Source organism: Panthera tigris, chromosome C1 (assembly GCF_018350195.1).
Source record: "Panthera tigris isolate Pti1 chromosome C1, P.tigris_Pti1_mat1.1, whole genome shotgun sequence".
In the NCBI taxonomy this organism is placed as follows: domain Eukaryota; kingdom Metazoa; phylum Chordata; class Mammalia; order Carnivora; family Felidae; genus Panthera; species Panthera tigris.
Window position 1 is genome coordinate 215528761 of NC_056667.1, and position 18488 is coordinate 215547248.

Below are 18488 nucleotides of genomic sequence, written 5' to 3' on the forward strand. Positions count from 1 at the left end.
TTTTTTTTTACTGTTGAAATTTTGAGAATTCTTTATGTATTCTAGATGTTAGTTTTTTGTCAGATCTATAGCCTGCAACCATTTTCTCCTTGTTTCTTGTCCTCTTCCCAGAGCAAAAGTTTTTTTATTTTTTTATTGCTAGTTTTTTAATGTTTGTTTATTTATTTTGAGAGAGAGCGAGCGCAAGTGGGAGGGGGAGGGGGGCAGAGAGAGAAGAGGAGAGAGAATCCCAAGCAGGCTCTGTGCTGTCAGTGCAGAACCTGACGTCATGAACTGGGAGATCATGACCCGAGCTGAAATCAAGAGTCAGACGCTTAACCACCTCAGCCACCCAGGTGCCCCTATACTTAAAAACAAATTTTTTATTTTGATAAAGTCCAATTTATCAATCTTTCCCTTTGTGGATATTTTTGGCGTCAAATGTAAAAACTGTTTGCCCAGCGCTAGATCCTGAAGATCCGTTTTCCCTCTTTTTACCTAAAGGTTTTAGTTTTACATGTAAATACATGATCCGTGTTGAGTTAATTTTTGTATAAGAAAAGGTACAAGATAGAAGTTCGTTTTCTTCTCTAGGGGGTGAAACGACTAATTTTTGGAAGCTCATTTTTGAAGGTGTCTATGGTGCTTTTATGTTTTCCCTTTACTCGCGCTGGTGAAGGTGAACGAGCCATGAATCAATCTCCTTGCTTCCGTCCTTCAGCATCTCAGCAGAGAGGGTCTCCAAATGGATCCAGATAAGAAATGGAAAACTTTCATGCTTTAAGTGTTAACTTGTCTGTGACGTTTCTTGATGAAATGGTCAAGTGAATGTAGGACCACCTGCCACAATTGTTCTAAAATGCTGTGCACGATTTATGGAGGTCCACCCTGATGGCACTCTCTCTTCTCATGCCATCAGCCCTCCAGGAAATTGGAAATCCAAGCAGGGACACCCAAACCCCTTAAACTTCCTTCCGGTCATCTCCAGGTTCAAACATCTCAATATACCACAGGGACACTCACTAATCCTCAGAGTCCTGAATGACAGAGTGTCTAAGGGGAGCTCTGCCCCGCTGCACTAGGGTTGCGGGAGAGGTGTTTTGGGCAGGGCACTCTGAGACAGTCTTAGGCAGATGGAGGGGACCCCAGGAAGGGGCTGAGGAGGGAGGAGAGGCAGTCATGAAAGGATGACCATGGGTATTTGTGAGCCAGGCCAGGGTGTCACCGTTCTGCTCACTATGAGCCCCGATCTTTGTACCACCAGCTGGATGTGCCTTTCCTTCCTCATCATTTTTACAAAAAATCAACAAGACAAACAGAACTCACTTCACTCACAGCCTTGTGGATGATGTCTGACTTTAAATGGGTTCTCCAATGGAGATGGACGCAAACTTCAGAGGAGCTCTGGCCCCTGGCCCACACTTGCCCTTGGGTGGAGCCTGGGCTTGCACGGACCCTGCTTCCTGTCTCCTGGGAGTCCCTGCCTGGACCTAACAGCCTCCCTGCCTCGATCACTTCCCCACCCACAGGCCATCCCAACCACGGTCATGAACCACAGACCTTAGACCACAGCTTGCACAGCCTAGGTCTGCTCAAGTCACTACCCCAGGGGTGACTCTCATCTTCTCCAGAAGGTTCCGCCAAGCACCTGGAGGCCACGCTCCAGGCTTCCCCAGCCCCACACCCCACACCCTCCCTGGCCTCTGTCTTCCTTGCTCTGAAGTTGTCCTCTGGTTCTTTGGCTCAGCGATGGCCTGGAATCCTGCCTGGAGCCCCTGACCCCCATGCAGCCTTCTGATTCACTCGCCTCCAGACCTTTGTTAACAGCTCCTCTGTGGCCACATATGCTCATTTGTAGCCTTTCTATGGACTGACGAAGCTTGTACTTGTGTGATATGTTGACAAGAGTCTATTTTCCATTTGTAGAGGTGAGTGGAAATATTCAGATAATCCTCAGGTTTTTCTCTTTTTAATATGCGGTCTTTCTCAAGTTTTCTGACCATATATATGTATTGGCAATAGAGAAACGTCCAGGTTTACAAAAATACCTGAGGGATAAGCTCACAGCTCTGCCACCATGAAAGAGTTAGGGGTGAGTCAGCACGAACGCAAGCGAAGTCAAACCAGTTTCCCCTCTCCCCTGCCTTACTCTTGGACCAGGATGAATGCGAGATGTCTGTTTCTACAGGTCAACATGCCAGTTCTCACACACAGGAATGCTTTTAGATGCTTCGGGGTTGATTCTAAATTAAGACTCTTAAAAGTCAATACAAAAGGTCACCGGGTAGACCTGTACTTTTCATGAATAGATTCAGTTCTAAGTAGCTCTGAAGGATTTTTCCCTTCATTTCCAGCCACTTCATAAATGCTGATGGATTCAGAGTTTGCTTCCTGGTCCAAACTGTTCATCATGAAGTGACTCTTTAATTGCCAGTTAATAAAATACCTTCGCTCAACAAAGACCAGATTGTATAGCTGATAATTTCAGATTTTTTTTTTATGGAACACGCTTCATTAACAGTGAATTTTTAATTTGCAAGTGTCAAACTCCCTAATGCATATTTAGAGCAAGAGAATGCTTAGAATAAAATTGAAATCCTTCCAATTGTCCTTATTCTCAGGCACCGCTTGAAAAGTATCTTGCAGCGTGTGAGGGGGGGCTTTAAAAATTAACTGTAGCAAGTAAGCTCTCTTTTTCTCATTTTATTTATTTTTAAAATTTTTCTTCTGCAACACGTTAGACGCTTTGGGACCCAAGCAGAGGAGTAAGGGACAACAGGTGGCCTCGTGGGTTGGGTTCCCTGGAAACTCTCAGATGGAGGCTGAGGGGGTGATCTACTGGGAACACCACCCACCGGGAGGGGAGCAGCCCTGGGAAGAGAACCGGATGTAGCTGAGCTATGCTACCTCTGGACGTGAGCGGTCAGCTGACCCACAGGGAGCCTGGGAGCTGGGACAACCCTTCAGAATGGCCCCACGGAGGGGGCTGGCTGTCCCTGGGTGGCGTGGCCTTGCAGCAGCAATTCCTGGGGCGGAATCAGATGAGGGGTCAGCACAACATGCTGGGTAGCTGGGGACTGAGCTGGGGTTGCGGTGGAGCGGGTTGTGCCCAGAGCGAGCTGTAAGAGGTCTCTCTTCTCTTCAAAAGAAGAGCACACAATGCAACGTGGTGAAGGAGAGGGACAAAGACGGATGGGGGCAGGTTCTGTCAGCCACGGTGCCGGAGAAGGGGAGAAGAACCTGGCAGAAGGGGCAATTGTCTCCAGCTGGGTGGCTGCAATCGTGCAAGGGAGATTTTTTTTAAGTTTATTTGTTTATTTGAGTGGGGGAGGGGCAGAGAGAAAGGGAGAGGGAATCCCAAGCAGGCTCCGTGCCCTCCGCGCAAAGCCCGATGTGAGGCTCGAACCCACACACCACAAGATCGTGACCTGAGCTGAAATCGAGAGTCAGACGCTTAACAGACTGAGCCACACAGGCGCCCCGTGCAAGGGATTTTTAACAAGAGGTTGGCCTTCATCACCACCACCCAGGCCTTGCATTTACGTGGAGTCTGGGTATTGTCATTGTACATCCACCAACAGTCTCCTTTCTCCCTGCTCATAGTTTCTGACTCCTTGGTCCCATCACTTGTCCTGGACTATGCAGCCTGCCCCGTGTCTCCCCTGAATCCACCTTTTGGAACAGGAGGAGTGTGGCCGCTGCTACCTGAGCAACAGCTGGGTCTCTGCCCCTGGACAGGGTCACAGACGGACCATCACCCTTGAGGATCCGTTCTCTTGAGTCGACTGAGATCAGGGTTTTGGTCAGCTGTGAAGAAGGAACTGTCTATGCAGAAATGCTTCTTTGAACATAATCACGCTTCAGGATGATGCCAGCTTCCAGCCTGAGCTCCGCCCCCCATAGAAGGAGTTTCTGCTGGGAGAACACTGCCCTGGGCGCCCACCTCTCCATGTGCTTGAAGGTGAAGACCCCGCCAGTTACCCGCCCCAAGATAGCAGCACCTGGTGAATCCAGTCACGGCCACCACCTTCCCCCTTGCACGAGGGGAGGCCTGGCCCAAAGTGACACTGTTTGAACTCTGATTTCCTTTGGATAGTAAGAAGGAAAAACTCCCATTAAAATGTAGCCACCACGTCAACGTGAAGGGATAAATTTGAACGAACACACTTCGGTTAAAGCAGTTAAGATTATTTTGACTTTGCAGTGGTCATCTGGTTCGTCAGCATCTTTCCTGATGTCTACCTTTGAGGAAAGACCGGAGGGATCACTGATTTTGAGGAGTAAAAAATTCAAAGGTATCCCATGCATGAATAAATACGTACAGGGTCCGAGTCCCTGAAACCACTCTTTATCCTAATATTTATTTACTACAAGTCACAGAGAGGATGGTGACGGGTGATGGAGCAAGCATAAAAAAAATACTGAAAAACAGTTGGTAGGAAAGAACGGTTGCCTAGGAAACGAATGTCTGCCATCTCCGGAGGGGACCAAGCCGCGGATTCAAAGCAAAAAAAGTCACTTAAAAGAAAATTTCTAAAATTCCAAATTCCTTACCTTGCTTTTTTCCCTTGTGCTTTTCTTTTCCTTATCTTCCTTAGGTTTCTTGGGTTTCTTTGCCTTCTTTTTATTCTTTTTGTTTTTCTCCTCCTCTTCTTGGCTTGCAAGAATATCTTCAGTAACCTGGTAAGGAACACAAAATGAGCATCGTGCTTTAATGGAGCCCCATCGGGATGAGGACTGGTTTTCCCGTCTGGAGGAAGTATGTGTGCTGATCAGTGGCCCCTCCCTCCTTGCCTTGCTCTGGGGCTCAAGGCAGACCCTCGTGGGGACATCGCTGGCTGCTGGCTGCCTCTGGCTGGATTTATCGGGCAGCCGTCGGATCTTGCGGGCGGTTGAAAGGGAGGCTGGACATTTCTGAACCCAGTCCCGACGCAGGGGAGCTCACGGCTTCCTAGTGCCAGACCTGCTCACACTTTCCCCAGTGGAGCTGAGGCTACCTTGGTTTCCTGCCTGGACTCCATGGGACAGGCGCCCTTCCAATAACTTTTCTTTTCTTTTTTTTCTTTAATTTTTTATGAAAAATTTTGAAAAAAAATATTTTGAGAGAGAGAGAGAGCGCGCGCGAGCAGGGGAGGGGCAGAGAGACAGGGAGAGAGAGAATCCCAAGCAGGCTCTACACTATCAGCACAGAGCCCGATGAAGGGCTTGATCCCACGCACCGTGAGACAGGCTCCAGGCGCTGAGCTGTCAGCATACAACCCGACCGGGGGCTTGAGCTCACGAAACACGAGATCATGACCTGAACCGACGTTGGACACTTAACTGGCTGAGCCACCCAGGCGCCCCTCATGATTGGTTTCTTTCACCTGTGACTTCATTTCTATTTCCTACAGTGACAAAACCCCATTGATTCTTCCCAAATTTTCAATATCTTTTAAGAAGTACCTGGTTCACATCAGATTAGCTTCATCGGAGAATTAGTAAAGGTTTGTGAAAAATCACACAATCCCTTCTGTACAACAGATGTCTGCTGAGCTCCCATTTGCTGTGGCCGAGAGCCATGAATTCTGGGAGATGTGAGGGTGCCGGTGATAGGACCCATTTCCTGTTAGACCCTGGGGCTCCGCCCATCACTGGTCATGTGACCGAGACAAGTGGCATGACATCCCTGGGACCTAGTTTCCGAGTTTCATTTTCTGAAGTGAAGTCGGTACTCGCATCCATTGCATGTATGATAAACCAGGCAGGGTCCTAAGAGCGGCACAAAGACGAACTCATTTACTGCTAAATGCAGCCCAGGGATGGGAGCTGTCGCCAACCTGTTTTATCGGTAAGAGAACAGGGCACAAAGAGTTCAGTCATGTGGCCAAGGACACACAGCTGGGGGGTGCAGAGCTGGGATCCAAAGAGGCACTAACCGGGATGAATTTCACAACATAGAAAGGAACGAGGCAAGGTGTGCCCAGCGTATGTCGATTTATCCTATCATACAAAACGCATATAGTTCAATAAAAAAAAAAAATAACACTCTCCAGTTTCAGGATCCATACATATGTCGTCCAAGCAAAAAAGACATATGAGGGAACTCCCAATGCCAAATTGAGGACAGTGGTTTCTTCTGGATGGCAGGGTATGCAATTAAACCAAAAGGCTGGTAGCATTTCACCTCTACTACGTTGTACTAAATCATCCTCCTGGGACCAGGGCTGCTTGTTACGCCTTATTAGTGATTTACGACACTGCTGACGTTTATTTTCTAGTATTATATTTTTGTTATTTATACCTACGTGGCTTTTAGGAGCTTAGTTCAAACCTTTAAAAATATAAACGATACAGCTTTATTGTGAACCAAGCAGGATATTCTGGTCCCATCTGGACTTAAAAACAACACCACCACCATGGTCATTAGTCATGTACCCTACTTCCCTCTATCCAGAGGTCTGCCCGTCCCCTAGGCTCTAGTGAAGCTCTCGGTGGGATGAGGCTCACAGAAAGGGTGCTGGGGAGGGTGAGAGGTGACGTATGTGTTGCACACATTATATGGTAATAAAAAGGGTGTCTTTGGATGGAATTAAAAGTCTCTTGTCCAAGTAGCAATGTTTTCCTTGGGGATCAGGCTCGCCTCAACTCAGAGACCCAAATCATGGCCGCTCAGGACTTTTACGTTTGGAGCACTTATGGAGCATGAATATTTTTTTTGGTCCTTGGAAGTCTGGAAGCTTTCAGAAACGTAAAGACAATTTTCAAAAATAGCCCAACGTATAAAATGTGAGCGGCTATACAAAATGGTGAAATCCTTATTTGTGGAACATACAATTCAGTGTATCTTTGAAAGCCTTTTCCATTGTATTATTTATTTCCTCCATATCCTTAGTTTATTAATTTGATGAATAAATACATTCACATGGCCCACAATTCAAGAACGACAGAAGAGCATGTAGTGAAATGTTCCATTCCCATGCTGTGAGCCAGTCAGCTTTCTAAAGCCAGCCTCAATTCCTTGGAGATACTTCTGGAGACATTTTATATAGCTGTATGCAAATATATGTGCACACACACACACACATTGCTGTGTTATGTTTGCCAATGGTGTGAAATGGTGTGTGATTGGAGTTTGTCTTTTTTTTAAGCCAATGTTGGATTTATTTTGTTCTTGGTTTTTTCTTTTTTTTTTTTTAAGATTTTTTTTTTTTGAGTGAGAGAGACAGTGTATGTGCTTGAGAGTAGGGGGAGAGGGTAGAGCGAGAGAAAGAAGAGAGAGAGAGAGAAGGGAGAGAGAGAGAGAGAGAGAGAGAGAGAGAGAGAGAGAGAGAGAGAGAATCTTAAGCAGGCCCCCTGCTCAGCCTAGAGCCCGACGTGAGGCTTGATCCCCTGAGCCTGGGATCATGACCTGAGCCAGAATCAAGAGTTGGGCGCTCAACCAACTAAGCCACCCAGGTGCCCCTCCTCTTGAGTTTCGACCCTAGCAAAATCTTCGAAAGTACACAAATGTGTACACAGGTATACACACAAACACATAATATAAACATAGACTGGTCATTCTATACAAACGTCAGTGTATCGTCCCCAGTGTCCTTGTGAGCTTCTCTCCTGATAATGTCCTGGCCGTCCTTCCTTCGCAGTGCGTAAAGGGCTTCCTTGTTCTTTTTTTTATAGGTGTAGTGTCGATTATCTGGCTGTTCTCCCACCGATGGAGTTAGGTTGCTCCCCATTGTTTGCTTTCACTAGCAACGTTGCACGAGTAAGTGCATGCACATATCATTTGGCAGGTGTGTGGGCCTATCTGCAGGATGAGTTCCTAGTAGGCTGGGTCAAGGGTATGTCCATTTGTAATGCAGTCCCACTGCCCCCATCGGGCTGCCAACTTCTACTCTGCCAGCAGTGCAAGGGGGTGCTTCTTTCCTTGTATGCTCTGACATGGTGTGGCCCCGTGTATTTATGTTTGCTACCCGAACGGCTGAGAAAATGGTATGTCACTCGAGTTGTTCTCGATAGCAGTGCTGAATTTATCTTGCTCACGCTCTTCAACTTTAGCAAAACCTCCCAAAGTCAGAAGGACCCTTTGTTCCTTTGCTAAGGCAGCCGCCATGTTTTCAGGAAACTGTGGGGCCCGAGGGCCAAATCTGGCCCCACCACCTGGTTTCTTTCACAATAATATAATATATCATAATGTAATTTTTTTGAGGCATGTTTCACATAGCATGTATTCACACATTCCAAGGGTACAATTCAATTGTTTTTAGTGGATACACCAAGTTGTGCAACCATCACCATGAATCCGATTTAGAACATTTCCATCACCCCAGTGTGAGCCCCTCATGTCTGTGGTCAGTCCCTTTGCTTTTCCTTCACCCCTTGACAGGCAAATGCTAATCTCCTCCCTGCCTCCATACAGTCACTTTATCTGGATGTTTCCTGTAAATGGAATCATATAATGTGTGGTCTCTCATGTCTGGTTCCTTTGCGTTTGCATCATGTTTTCGAGGTCTACCCATGTTGGGTGTATCTCAATTGATTTTTCCTTTTTTATCGCCAAATAATATTCCTTGGCATGGATGCACCACATCTGCCCTATCCAGTTACCGCATGATGGATATTTAAGTTGTTCCAAAGTTTTGGCTATTATGAATAATAGTCTCATGAATGTTCATACATAAACTTTTTTGTGTGGACATATTTTCATTTCTCTTGGATAGAAGCCCGAGAGTGGGCTGCTGGGTCATTTGGCATGTTTATATTTAACTTTTTTTTAAAAGTAGGCTTCAGGGGTGCCTGGGCGGCTCAGTCAGTTAAGTGTATGACTTTGGCTCAGGTCGTGATCTCACAGTTCATGAGTTTAAGCCCCGTGTCGGGCTCTGTGCCGACAGCTCAGAGCCTGGAGCCTCCTTCAGATTCTGTGTCTCCCTCTCTCTGCTCCTCCCCAGCTCAGGCTCTGTCTGTCTCTCTCTCAAAAATAATAAATAAAAAAAAACCTTTAAAAAAAAACTAGTGAAGTAGGCCTCATACCCAGTGTGGAGCCCAATGAGGGGCTTGAACTCAGGATCCTGAGATCAAGATCTGAGCTGAGATCGAGAGTTGGACGCTTAACAGACTGAGCCACCCAAGCGCTCCTATATCTAACCTTAAAGAAACTGACAAACTTTTCTCAAAGTGGCTCCACCATTTTCTGTTCCTACCAGCACCACAGGAGGGTTCCCTCTTCTCTGCACCCGCAACATTTGTTATTGTCTGTCCTCTTGATTGTCACCATCCTAGTGGGTAGGAAATGGTCTCATTGCAGGATTTATTCATTCATTCATTTATTTATTATTTATTTATTTAAAGTTTAGTTAACATACAGCGCAATATTGGTTTCAGGAGTGGAATTCAGTGACTCATCACTTACATACAACACCCAGTGCTCGTCATTACAAGTGCCTTCCTTAATGCCCATCGCTGATTTAGCCCATCCCCCACACACTTCCGTCCATCAATCCTCAGTTTGTTCTCTATCATTGAGTCTTCTGTGGTTTGTTTCCCTCTCTTTTCTTCCCCCCCCTTTCCATATGTTCATCTGTTTTCTTTCTCTCTTTTTTTTAATGTTTATTTATTTTTGAGAGAGAGACACACAGAGTGTGAGCAGGAGAGGGGCAGAGAGAGAGGGAGACACAGAATCCGAAGCAGGCTGCAGGCTCCGAGCCGTCAGCACAGAGCCCGATGCAAGGCTCAAACTCACGAACCGTGAGATCGTGACCTGAGCCGAAGTCGGACGCTTAACCGACTGAACCACCCAGGCGCCCCTCATCTGTTTTACTTCTTAAGTTCCACACATGAGTGAAATCATACGGTACTTGTCTTTATCTGACTTCTGACTGACCTATTTCACTTAGCATAATACATTCTAGCTCCATCCATGTCATTGCAAATGGCAAGATTTCATTCTTTTTGTTGGCTGAGTAATATTCCATTGCATATATCTATATGCCACATCTTCTTTATCCATTCATCAGTTGATGGACATTTGGGCGGTCTCCATAGTTTGCCTATTGTTGATAGTGCTGCTCTAAAACATTGGGGTGCATGTATCCCTTCAAATCTGTATTTTTGTAACTTTTGGGTAAATATCTAATAGTGCAATTGCTGGATCATAAGGTAGTTCTATTTTTAGTTTTTCTGAGAACCCTCCACACTGTTCTCCAGAGTGGCTGTACCAGTTTGCATTTCCACCAGCAGCGCAAGAGGGCCCCCCTTTCTCTGTATCCTTGCCAACACTTGTTGTTTCTTACGTTGTTAATTTTAGGCATTTGGACAGGTGTGAGGTGGTATCTCGTCATGGTTTTGATTTGTGTTTCCCTGATGATGAGTGATGCTGAGGATCTTTTCACGTGTCTGTCGGCCATCTGGATGTCTTCTTTGCAAAAGTGTCTATTCGTGTCTTCTGCTCATTTCTTCGCTGGGTTGTTTGTTTTTTGGGTGTTGAGTCTGATAAGTTCTTTATAGATTTTGGACACTAACTCTTTATCAGATATGACAGTTGCAAATATTTTCTCCCATTCCGTAGGCTGCCTTTTCGTTTTGTTGATTGTTTCCTTCACTTTTCAAAAGCTTTTTATCTGGATGAAGTCCCAATGGTTCATGTTTGCTTTTGTTTCCCTTACCTTAGACGACATGTCTAGTAAGAAGTTGCTATGGCCGAGGTCAAAGAGGTTGCTGCCTGTGCTCTCTTCTAGGATTTTTTCCTGTCTCACATTTAGGTCTTTCATCCATTTTGAATTTATTTTTGTGTATGGCATAAGAAAGTGGCCCAGTTTTATTCTGCAAGTTGCTGTCCAGTTTTCCCAGCACCATTTGTTGAAGAGACTGTCTTTTTTCCATTGGATATTCTTTCCTGCTTTGTTGAAGCAACTGTATGTTGACCATACAATTGTGGGTTCATAGCAGTTTTAAATTTTATCTCCCTAGTGACTAATGGTGTCAAGCATCTTTTCCTGTGCTAATTAGCTATTCGTATACGATCCATTGTGCGTTGTCTTCAAGTCTTTTGCCCGTTCTTTGACTGAATAGGCTTCTTATTGAGATGTTAGAGTTCTTTGTTTATCCTGGATATAAATCCCTTTCCAGGTATATGCCTGAAGACATATCTTCCCCCAGTCTGTTTTTGTCTTTGCATTTTTTTGATGGCATCTTTTGAGATGTAAAATTTTTGAATTTTGATGAGGTTCAATTGAGCAATGTTGTCTGTTAGTTTAGTTCTAATTTGCGTTTCTGTTATAGGCATGGGGTTGATAATCTTTTCATATTCTGAACATCTTTTATTATGTTTCAAACCCATTTACATTGTCTTTTCTGAGAACTGCCTGTTCATATCCTTTGGCTTTTTAAAACATCAGGTTATTGATCTTTTTTTTACAGACCTGCAGGAGCTCTTTATATATGAAAACAATGACCTCCTGTGTGTGATGCTCATTACAAGTAATTATCCTACTGTGTCATTGGTCATTGGACTTCACCTGGGGTTGGTTTTGCCACGTGGGTTAGAAACTGTGTGTGTGTCATTTAAAATTTCATTTTTTTCTTCTATGACTCCTGGGTTGTGCAGCAGAGGTAGAAATGTCTTTCTCACTCTGAGCTTATGACAATTTCTTCTTTGGCTTCTTCTAGTTCTTTTGTGTTTTTGTTTTGTTTGACGTTTACATCTTTGATCCATCTGGAGGCATTCTGGTAGAAGCTATAAAGAAACAGGGATTTAATTTCCTTCTTTTTTTCAGATGATGACCTGCTTATTCTAATACTATTTATTAAGTGGTCTTTTCTCCCCCTTACCCAAGAAAGGTGAGATGCCATCTTCATTATGGACGAAATTTGCGTAAATCTGGGTATATTTCTTGATTTCCTATTCGTTTCCATTGACGCGTCTTTTTAGTTATTTGCCTCTTTCAATGGGCTCTTTAAAAAAATTCTTTTCGGGGCGCCTGGGTGGCTCAGTCGGTTGAGCGGCCGACTTCAGCTCGGGTCATGATCTCGCGGTCCGTGGGTTCGAGCCCTGTGTCGGGCTCTGGGCTGATGGCTCAGAGCCTGGAGCCTGCTTCTGATTCTGTGTCTCCCTCTCTCTCTGCCCCTCCCCCGTTCATGCTCTGTCTCTCTCTCTGTCTCAAAAATAAATAAATGTTAAAAAAAATTAAAAAAAAATTCTTTTCAACCGACTGAGCCACCCAGGCGCCCCTAGGAAAAGAAATTAAAAAAAATTTTTTTTTTTACATTTACTTATTTTTGAGAGACAGAGAGAGACAGAGCACAAGTGGGGGAGGGGTAGAGAGAGAGGGAGACACAGAATCTGAAGCAGGCTCCAGGCTCAGAGCTGTCAGCACAGAGCCCGACGCAGGGCTCGAACTCATGAACCGCGAGATCATGACCTGAGCCGAAGTTAGACGCTTAACTGACTGAGCCACCGAGGCCCCCGCAATGGGCTCTCAATGACACAGTTCAATACTGGGTAGGGCTAGTTTCTTCTCATTACATTGTGCTTTTGGAATTTTATTGGTTATTCTTGGGTATTGACTTTCTATTTAAAGTTTAAAATCAGGTTGGTCATGGGGCATCTGGGTGGCTCCGTTGGTTGAATGTCTGACTTTGGCTTAGGTCATGATCTCACAGTTTGTGGGTTCGAGCCCCACGCCCGGCTCTGTGCTGACAGCTCAGAGCCTGGAGGCTGCTTTGGATTCTGTGTCTCCCTCTCTTTCTTCCCCTCCCCTGCCTGTTCTCTCTCTCTCTGTGTTTCTCTCAAAAATAAATAAAATAAATATAAATTAAAAACCAGGCAAATCAGGTTGGTCACATTCTGTGAGGCCTGCCCACCCCACCTCCACCATAATGCCACTGGTATTTTTGTTTGGATCATAGTACACGTACAGATGAAGTTTGGGAGAGCTGACGTATTCACGGTGCTGTGTATCTCTGCCTAAGAACACAGGGTGCTTTTATCTCTTGTCCTCTGCATCCCTCACAGTGTTTTGAACTTTTCTTCACATAGAACACACATTTATTATTAAGTTTGTTCCTGGATGCTTTATTGTTTTGTTGCTGTTCCTGCTGAAAACGGGCCGTTTTGGTCTGCTTTCTTTCCAGCCGCTGTTTGCACACACGAACGCTTTTGCTCTCTGTAACTCCCCGTCTTCCTTCTCGTACTGTGTGAAGGGGCTGTTCAGTTTATTCTCATTGCTTTTCTACGTGTAGAGCAAACCTGCAAAAAGTGTTCGCTTTGCCTCTTCCGTTCTAATTTCTCTATCTCTACGTTCTTTCTCGTGTCCCATCGTGCTTGATAGATCCTAGGGAACAGTGGTAACAACGGCCACCCTTGTATTTTTCATGACATTGGTGGAATTGTCGCTTGTGAATTTCATTAAGCGCAATATCAGATCTTGAACCAAGAAATACTTTGTCACGTTAAAGAAGTATCCCTATATTCTGATTTTTTTTGTTTTGTTTCATAATATCACAAACGGCCGTTGAATTTGTTTTTTTTAAATATTTATTTATTTTAACATTTATTTATTTTTGAGAGAGAGAAACAGCACGAACAGGGGAGGGGAAGAGAGAGAAAGACACACAGAATCTGAAAGCGGGTTCCAGGCTCTCGGCTGTCAGTTGTTCTGGCGTGCTGATATTTCGGTTTGAATTTTTGCATTGAAACTCGTAACGAAGACTGGTCTGCGGTTCTGTTTGTCCTCAGTCTTTCTGGGGAGCTGGTAGCAACGGGATTATGCTCACTTCGTAGCAAGTGTTTGCACGGTTTTTTACAAACGTAAAGTTGACTCTTCACGTACATGCTACCATGCTTGTGCTTGGCCTGGCTCTTCATCCTCCTCCTTCCGTTAGCGACAACTGTTACGACCTCCTGCAAGATCTCCACGTGCGCCGCCTGAGGTACACGATGCACGTCACCTCAGCTAACCATCACATCAGCCCCGGGAAGGAGGCACCGCTGGGATGTCCGTTTGCGGAGGAGAAAACTGAGGCGCGAGGGGAGGCTGCGGACGTAGCGAGTGCTGGGACTCTGGTTCATCAACACTACGCTGTCCCCAGTCTTCACTCACCTACGTTTAAAAGTCACGCTGCCTCGGGGCACCTGGGTGGCTCAGTCCGTTAAGCATCTGACTCTTGGTTTCAGCTCAGGTCACGATCTCGTGGTTCATGAGATCGAGTCCTGAGTCGGGCTCTGTGCTGACAGCGCGGAGCCTGCTTGGGATTCTCTCTCTCCTGCGCTCTCTGCCCCTCTGGGGCTCATGCTCGTGCTCTCTCTCAAAAATAAATAAACATTAAAAGAAAGTCCTGCTGCCTTGCGGCTGGCCTCCTTTGCTTTATTTTAATGTATTAACTGGAGATCCTCAGTTTCTTTCGTTTTTAGTAGACATCAGCCCTACTTGTGAACGTCTCTTGTACACGATTTAGACACGGCACCAAGTTTCTTCATCCTGAGATCACTCCCTTTCTAAACTAACACGAAATGCATTTGGGGCCTGGCCGTGGGCTTTCAGGACACAGCGTGTGCCTGACAACATAGCTGCAGAGACAAGACCTAACCGTGTAAAAACGAGAAATGGCACCAAGTCGAAATGCCAGCCACTCAAGGCAGGGTTTGATGGGCTGGGGAGGTTATGTGGTCGCTGGGTTCCGAGGAGGACAGGAGTCTGCCGGAGGGCGGAGCGAAGGCTGGGGAGCTGAGGTCAGCTTCTGATGGGGGGTGGGGGAAGAGCGCTTCCCTTTGACCCCGAGGGCTCACTCAGGGGAGCACAGGGGGGTGGGAGGTCAGTAGTGCTGAGGGTGAGAAACCCTGACCTGTAGCATGGCTTTTACCTCTGCGTAGTGCTTCGTGTTCCTTAACTGGGCCCCTCCTAAGGAGTATTAGTCTGTTTTCTTCGTCAGTGCCACAAATGGGGCAGACACGGGCAGCTGGTTCAACCACGTGTATGGCAGGGGGCAGCGAATCACACCGCAGGGGCCAAATCCGGCCTGCTGCCCAGTTGGTAAATAAAGTTTTATTGGAACACAGCCACGCCCATTCATTACCTACTGTCCGTGTTCACTTTCATGCTACGATGGCAGAGTTGAGCAGCTGTGGCAGAGAATGCTGTTCCATAGCCTCAAATATTGACCATTTGGCCCCTTATGGAAAAAGCTTGTTGGCTCCGATCTACGGCAACTTGTCTTATGTGCTTGGAATAAATTCCTTGAATAGCGTTTATGGGTCAAAGAGTATACTCATTAAACATTTCATATTTACTTGGTCCACGTCCCTCAAGCATGTCATGCTAATTCACGCATTTATGTATCCAGCCACAGTGGATGAGAGCGGCTTTTCTCTACATGCTCACCAACTCCAGTGATTACCATGACTTAAAATTTTTACCAACCCTATAGGTGAAAAGAGATATAGTGACATTATTTTACATTTAAGTCTCGATGCTAGTGAGTTTTAAAATTTTTTTAAATTAAGGTAACATTGTTCCCCCTTCTTTTCTACTGGGGTGTTTAGATTTTTCTTACTATTTTCTAAGAACTCTTTATGTATGAAAGATAGCTACTGTCACCTATGTCGCAAATATTTTCTCCAGTTCATCATATGATTTTAATTTGAATTATGCTATATATTTGTTTGCCATTTGAGCTTTATGTAGTCAAGTAAACCAGCTTGAGTGTATCAGTATGAGTTTCACTTTTAATGGCAATGCTCATAGTACTCTACTGTTGGGTATGATGCAAATCTTCTCTTGGTTTCTATGATAAATACGCTGAGGTTAAGAATGGTTTTCCTATTGGGGCGCCTGGGTGGCTCAGTCGGTTAAGTGTCTAACTTCGGCTCAGGTCATAATCTCGCGGTCCGTGAGTTCGAGCCCTGCGTCGGGCTCTGTGCTGACAGCTCTGAGCCTGGAGCCTGCTTCGGATTCTGTGTCTCCCTCTCTCTCTTTACCCCTCCCCCACTTGTGCTCTGTCTCCCTCTGTCTCTCAAAAATAAATAAATATAAAAAAAAGAATGTTTTTCCTATTTATAGTTTATTGAGACATCTCTAAAAATAGCTCTAAGGGTGCCTGGGTGGCTCAGCTGGTTAAGCATCGGACCCTTGGTTTTTGGCTCAGGTCATGATCTTGCAGTTCGTGAGTTTGAGCCCCATGCCGTGCTCTGTGCTGACAGCGCGGAGCCTGCTTGGGATTCTCTCTCTCTGCCCCTCCCCTGCCCATGCATGAAATAAATTTTAAAAATAAATAAATTAATAAAAATAGCTTTAGCAGTCAATTGCATCAGTCAATTGCACTGGAGTATCTATAGAGATGTTTCTCTGAAAGAGTGTCAGTATGCAAAGCGCTGAGTCCGGACGGATGAGCAGAAACTAAGTGGGGGAAGAGGGGCAGAAGGCCACCCTGGGACGAGAGGAGGGCACGACCCACACAAAGGCACCACGGATGCCGTGACGCGAGGCATGAGGACGGTGGGCGAGTGGCCGCTGGAGTCCGTGGCAGGAAGATGGGGGCAGGAGACGACCCTGAGAGGCGAGCAGGGGCCAGAGCATAAAGGGGCCCTTGAAGTCAAACTGCTCAGAATTTACCAAGAAAGTGAGCCCCCCGCGTTGTCACGTCTCTTTGAAAGGCGAGATGGGAGAAAGGAGGAATTCATTTTGAAATAAATTTAAAAGTACGTCGTTGGTGAAACCCCAAAAGTAGTTCCCTGTGAACACGTGTAGGGAAATAACCCAAACCTAGTAACACCACGAACCCATCCAGCTTACGCTTCAATAGAAACGCGGCTGCAGTATATTTAAGTTTCATTTCTCAAGCGTGTTTGTACCTGTTGTGGGGTCTTGTTGGAGAAGATAATAGCTGACCCTCCTTCTTCTACATGAGGGTAGTCAGGAAACGTGCCTGTTAAGTTCCTGAGGAAGCAAAAGAGGGAGATTAAGTAGAAATGAACTCCGTAATTCAGAACGTAATCCAGAACTCCCCTCTGTAATATTTCCCACTAGCTGGCTCTGCTTACGCTTATTTATTTATTTATTTATTTATTTATTTTCAACTTTTTTTTTTTATTTATTTTTGGGACAGAGAGAGACAGAGCATGAATGGGGGAGGGGCAGAGAGAGAGGGAGACACAGAATCGGAAACAGGCTCCAGGCTCCGAGCCATCAGCCCAGAGCCTGACGCGGGGCTCGAACTCACGGACCGCGAGATCGTGACCTGGCTGAAGTCGGACGCTCAACCGACTGCGCCACCCAGGCACCCCTGCTTACGCTCACTTAAATGAGTGACGGTTGGGGAGCCTGGGTGGCTCGGTCGGTTGAACGTCCGACTTCAGATCAGGCCATGGTCTGGCAGTTCGTGAGTTCGAGACCCGCGTCGGGCTCTGCGTTAACAAACAGCTCGGAGCCCGGAGCCTGCTTCGGATTCTGTGTCTCCCCCTCTCTCTCTGTCCCTCCCTGCCCACGTTCTGCCTCTCTCTGTCTCTCAAAAACAAACAAAGGTTAAAAAAAAAATTAAAAAAAAAAATAAATGAGTGATGGTTGTCAGCGTGGAAGCTCCCCGCCCGTTGCGGCCGGACACGCTGCCTCCGAGGAGTGGAGAGACCTGGGAGACGTTCCTAGAGGTTTGCTTCCTCCAGGTAATTGTTACTTGGAGACAGACACCCCTCTCTTGAAAACAGATTTTTAAAATGATTGAGACACTCTGTGCTTAAGTTCGGAATGAAGACAGAAGCACAAATCATTTCTTCCTGTTTAAAATTTAGAATAAACACAGGGTTTTGAAACTAAACAGAAGGATGGAGCTGTTCGGATGACAAATTTACTAACAGTGCACGAGATACGCGGGCAAGCTCTTAAGTTTCCATAAGGCTAAGGCTCCATTTTGTACGGGCTCCAAATAGTTTTTTGTGTCACCGTGTAATTTTTACCTTTCAAAAAGCAGAGTTTGCAATTTATTAAAAAATTTTTTTTTAACGTTTATTCATTTTTTGAGAGACAGAGAGAGACAGGGCATGAGTGGGGAGGAGCAGAGAGAGAGAGAGAGAGAGAGAGAGAGAGGCAGACACAGAATCCGAAGCAGGCTCCAGGCTCTGAGCCGTCAGCACAGAGACCGGTGGGGGGCTTGAACCCACAGACCGCAAAATCATGACCTGAGCCGAAGTCGGCCCCTCAACCGGCTGAGCCACTCAGGCGTCCCACAGACTCTGCAATTGAATATTGAGGAATTTTGCGAGGGGTGTGTGTGGTTACTATTTCTACGTGCCTGGGGGTCTACTGAGGCAGAGACACTAAGGGTTAGAGGAGACAGCCGTGCAGAAGATGAGTCTACAACAGTGGTTCTCAAACATTTGCCCTTTGGAGCCCTTTATACTCTTAGAACTTTTGAGCATCTCAAAGAGCTCTTGTTTATGTGAGTTCTAGCTACAAGTATTTACTGTGTTAGATACTAAAACGGAGAAATTTCTAAAACTTGCATTTTAAATTCACTTAATAACAACACTGACAAACCCCTTATATGTT

At 45.7% G+C, this 18488-nt stretch overlaps 1 protein-coding gene across 4 annotated transcripts in view; it reads right to left on the minus strand.

Annotated features, from left to right (window-relative positions):
- IQCA1 (IQ motif containing with AAA domain 1) overlaps positions 1 to 18488 on the minus strand; it is a 154826-nt gene that overhangs the window by 72537 nt on the left and 63801 nt on the right. For all 4 annotated transcript variants that reach the window (XM_042995762.1, XM_007082991.3, XM_042995761.1 and 1 more), the window contains exons 7-8: positions 16799 to 16883; positions 4534 to 4659 (exon numbers count right to left, since the gene is read on the minus strand). In XM_042995762.1, the coding sequence (XP_042851696.1) occupies positions 4534 to 4659; positions 16799 to 16883 (211 nt within the window). The remainder of the gene's footprint in view (positions 1 to 4533; positions 4660 to 16798; positions 16884 to 18488) is intronic.